The sequence below is a fragment of the Myotis davidii genome, unplaced genomic scaffold (genome assembly GCF_000327345.1).
Source record: "Myotis davidii unplaced genomic scaffold, ASM32734v1 scaffold196, whole genome shotgun sequence".
NCBI classification, from domain to species: domain Eukaryota; kingdom Metazoa; phylum Chordata; class Mammalia; order Chiroptera; family Vespertilionidae; genus Myotis; species Myotis davidii.
This window is the reverse complement of record NW_006288258.1, coordinates 4,952,737-4,956,772: the sequence shown is the minus strand read 5'-3', so window position 1 is coordinate 4,956,772 and position 4,036 is coordinate 4,952,737. Positions and strand designations below refer to the sequence as shown.

The 4,036-nt window shown below is 37.1% G+C and overlaps 1 protein-coding gene across 11 annotated transcripts in view; it reads right to left on the bottom strand.

Annotated features, from left to right (window-relative positions):
- The window catches only part of REV3L (REV3 like, DNA directed polymerase zeta catalytic subunit), a 167,006-nt gene that overhangs the window by 44,876 nt on the left and 118,094 nt on the right, over positions 1–4,036 (bottom strand). For all 11 annotated transcript variants that reach the window (XM_015561634.1, XM_015561636.1, XM_015561633.1 and 8 more), the window contains one exon: positions 2,809–2,920. In XM_015561634.1, coding sequence (XP_015417120.1) covers positions 2,809–2,920 — 112 coding nt within the window. The remainder of the gene's footprint in view (positions 1–2,808; positions 2,921–4,036) is intronic.

Here is a 4,036-nt window from a genome sequence, read left to right as displayed (position 1 = left end):
CCTGGGATAAATCCTACTTGGTCATGGTGTATGATCTTTTTGATGTACTGCTGGATCCGATTTGCTAAGATTTTGTTGAGGATTTTGGCATCTATGTTCATGAGGGATATTGGCCTGTAATTCTCTTTCATTGTGTTGTCTTTACCTGGTTTTGGTATTAGGGTGATGCTGGCTTCATAGAATGAGCTTGGAAGTGTTCCTTCCTCTTGAATTTTTTGTAGTAGTCTGAGGAGGATAGGTTTTAGAAGTATATTTATTTTTTGACCTAGAGGCTGTTTAGTCTTGAGACTCTTAAAGCATTTGTTACAAGTTCAAAATTTCAAGGTTTCCATATTTTTTCTGTGGAAACGTTTGGTGACAATAACATAATCTTGGTAACTTGTTAATTTTTTAAAAATATATTTTATTGATTTTTTACAGAGAGGAAGGGAGAGGGATAGAGAGCTAGAAAGATCGATGAGAGAGAAACATCGATCAGCTGCCTCCTGCACCGCCCCCCACCCGCCCCACTCGGGATGTGCCTGCAACCAAGGTACATGCCCTTGACTGGAACCTGGGACCCTTAAGTCCGCAGGCCGATGCTCTATCCACTGAGCCAAACCGGTCAGGGCTTGTTCTTTATCTTTAATTTTTATGAATTTTATTTTGTCTATCAGGTTTTCTGAAAGTTATAGAAAAAACAAGGTTAGGTAGCAGGGATCAGTGGTGGAGAAAATAAAAGCAACAGAAACACGAAAATGATTTTATTTGCTTAGGCAAAAAAAAAAAGCTATTTCACAACTAATATTTTAAATAACCCACCAACATCTACAGATGAGAGCTGAGGGGGCTGTTACTAGGCCAGTGGCAATCAGCATGGAGGAGAAGGAATGGTTTTGAGAAATACCTGAGGCTAAGTGGGTAAGACATATTGTATGGATGTTGGGAAAAGAAAAAGGGAGGAATCAAAGCTTATATTTAAACTAGGAAGTCTGGGAAAATGGAAAATTATTAACAATTCAAGAAAATACAGAAAGAGACAAATTATTGTGACAAGAAGATACTGGATTTAGTTTTACTTTTGATATTGCTTTATACTACTTTTTGTGTTTGCCACCTGAGGAATAAATATTAAGAATGGAAAAATAAAGTTAATAAAACTCTGTGAGTATGTACCTATATTTTATTCAATTTTACATCTAGCATCCAGCACTGCACGTTACACAGAGTTAACATTTAAGTACTGATCAGGGTGAGCCTCTTGTGCATTATCTCGCATAATTATCCTGCCCATTACCCATTTACAGATGAGGACACTAAAGCGCAGAGATACATTAACTTGCCTGAGACAAAAAAATACAGATCCAAAGCCTATGCTTTTAACAAAGCCTGTATGGAGTAGGTACTCAACAAAAGGGGTGCAAGGATGAAATAAGCTTTTAGAGGTTTGTTTGGACTAATATAAAAAACATTACAGAATTGAAATGTTGATATTTTAGCATTTTTTTTTCTCTTTATAATAATCATATGATCTTTTAGAGTAAGAATTAAAAGTTTTCTTTTACTTTACTGCATTTTTTCCCTTAATGACCAGTAAAATTCATGTTATAGACATTTTAGAAAGTACTGCACTTGCACATGATTGAGAAAACTCTCCATGTTGGCAGGTAATCCTGTTGTTGGGAATATACCTAATAAGGAGAAGACAAGCACACGAAGCCCAGGGACATGACTGGATTTGTGCTGGCATATAAATGGTGTTGACAGAAACTCTTACATTTTCCTTTTGCTAAGCTGCTTAAAGAAATAAAAGGATGGGCATGAAAGCATCTGACATGTTGATGACAACTTCTGTGAGAAGATAAATGGTAGGACTGACAATGGCAAGACTCAAATGAATGGGAATCCATCCAGTTACCAGTGCTATAAATGCTAAAAATACATCATTTTTTCCTCCCAAATGTAGTGGGTACTAGCATATCATTTTTGATGCTCTGACATTTAATTTAATTTTGTTTTGTTGAAAACATTTTCTGGTTTTCTAATTTTCAAAATGGTTTATGTTAACCTATTTTGGATACAGTCAGATGTTGAGTGCATAGAATATCAGAATATAATTTGTTTTATAGGCTTTACAAGAATTCCACTATAAAGTTCAACTAAATTTTACAAGAAGTCAACTAAAGAGAGGATTGAGTATAATAACATGCTCAAAACCAGCTTTTATACACACATCAGGATTCAGAGTGTATTTCCTAGCCTGATTTAGGCATTTAAAAACCTAAAGCTTGCAATGGGCAGAAATGTTAAGTTCCTGGAAAAGTGAAACATTTAATAAGAGAGTCCATGGCTACCCAGAATTATACTCTTGAGAAAATGCAAAAGAACCACTTACTTTATTTTTAAATTAAATTTATGAACAGATTGCTTTTTAGAAATATTAGTTTGCTTAGAGCTCAGAAAACTTTTACTTAGGGGAAAAAAAGTTTATTGAAATGGTGGCTGGCCTCCATGGTAAAGCCTATTTAATGAATAAGTTTGCTATAGTTCCTCATTATTTCACCAGCATAGAAAAGTCATGCTAAAATCTAACTGGGAAAGCTAGAGGCTAAGCCAATATCTCTTTCACTGACCCCTCAATCTTGAGGATAGAATATTCTTTTTCCAATCCCTAACTTGACAGAGGTGGTGGGAAGTGAGGGCAAAATCTTTTCAGGGATAACTCTATTTCAACAGGAAGGAGTTCTCTCCCTTTTTCCGACCTTCATTTATATTAACCAGAAACAGAGAATTCTGAACAAACAAAAAGTAAAAAATACGAAACAGTACCTCTTTATTATATCTGCAATTTCTTGAAAAAGTCCCTTCTCATCAGCAGCATAGGTAACTTCTAGTCTTGTAATTCCAGATCTAATGAGTAACGGGGTCTGATATCTGATATCTAAGAAATAAATAAAATGTATATTATATGTAACTGTGTAAGGACTATTGTTCCTTACTTAAAATTTTCTTTTATTTGTTAATTTGAGAGAGAGATACATTGATTTGTTGTTCTACTTATTTATGCATTCATTGGTTGATTTTGTATATGCTCTGACTGGGAATCAAACCCGCAACCTTGGCATAGAGGGACAGTGCTCTACCAAACTGAGCTACCTAGCCAGGGCTGTTCCTTACTTTTGAGTGAAATTATGCTACTGAAAGAGTTCAAATTAAGCGAGTGTTTCCCCAAAGTAAATACAAAATTAACCCAATGTCTTGAAAAATTTCTTTAAAAAAACCTTAAGAAAATTTAAAAATTCAAATTTCACATTTTCCCGAAAAGTCTTACATTCACAAAATTCTCCAGATAACGTCACCTGAAAAAAAATATTACTTCATTTGTGTCTTTACTCTTCCTACAGGCAAAGTATTGCTTAGTAGAGAATACTTTAATCAGCAGTATTCTGGAAAATGTTTACAATAACCTCTTCAGGAGTAGGAGGAAGCCCCAATTTGTAGTGCTTACCTATTTCCATGACATAAAGATGTCCCCCCATGACTTCAAGCTACCAATGTGACATCAACTAGTTCAAAATAATAAGCCATGATATATTCATTGGCTTGTGAGCTGGTAAAAGCCAGCTCAAGCACACCAGTGATTAAACTGCAAATTCCTATATAATTGTGTTCAGTTCTTTTCAGTTGACTGAATTCATTTATTACCATTTAAAACTACAGAAGGACATTTTGTGTTTTATAAAATGCCTTATACGGTACCAGTGGCCCAGTGCACGAAATTCGTGCAGGGGTGTGTGTGTGTCCCTCAGCCCGGCCTGCACCCTCTCCAATCTGGGACCCCTCAGGGATTGGTCCTAAAAACTGGCAGTCGGACATCCCTCTTGCAATCCAGGACTGCTAGCTCCTCACTGCTCATCTGCCTGCCTGCCTTCTCGCCCCCAACTGCCACCCCTTGTCGGACTGCTTGTCCCCAAGTCCCCTCCCTGCCGGCCTGCTCGTCCCCAACTGCCCCCCTGCCAGCCTGATCGCCCCCCACTGCCCCCCACTGCCGGCCTGC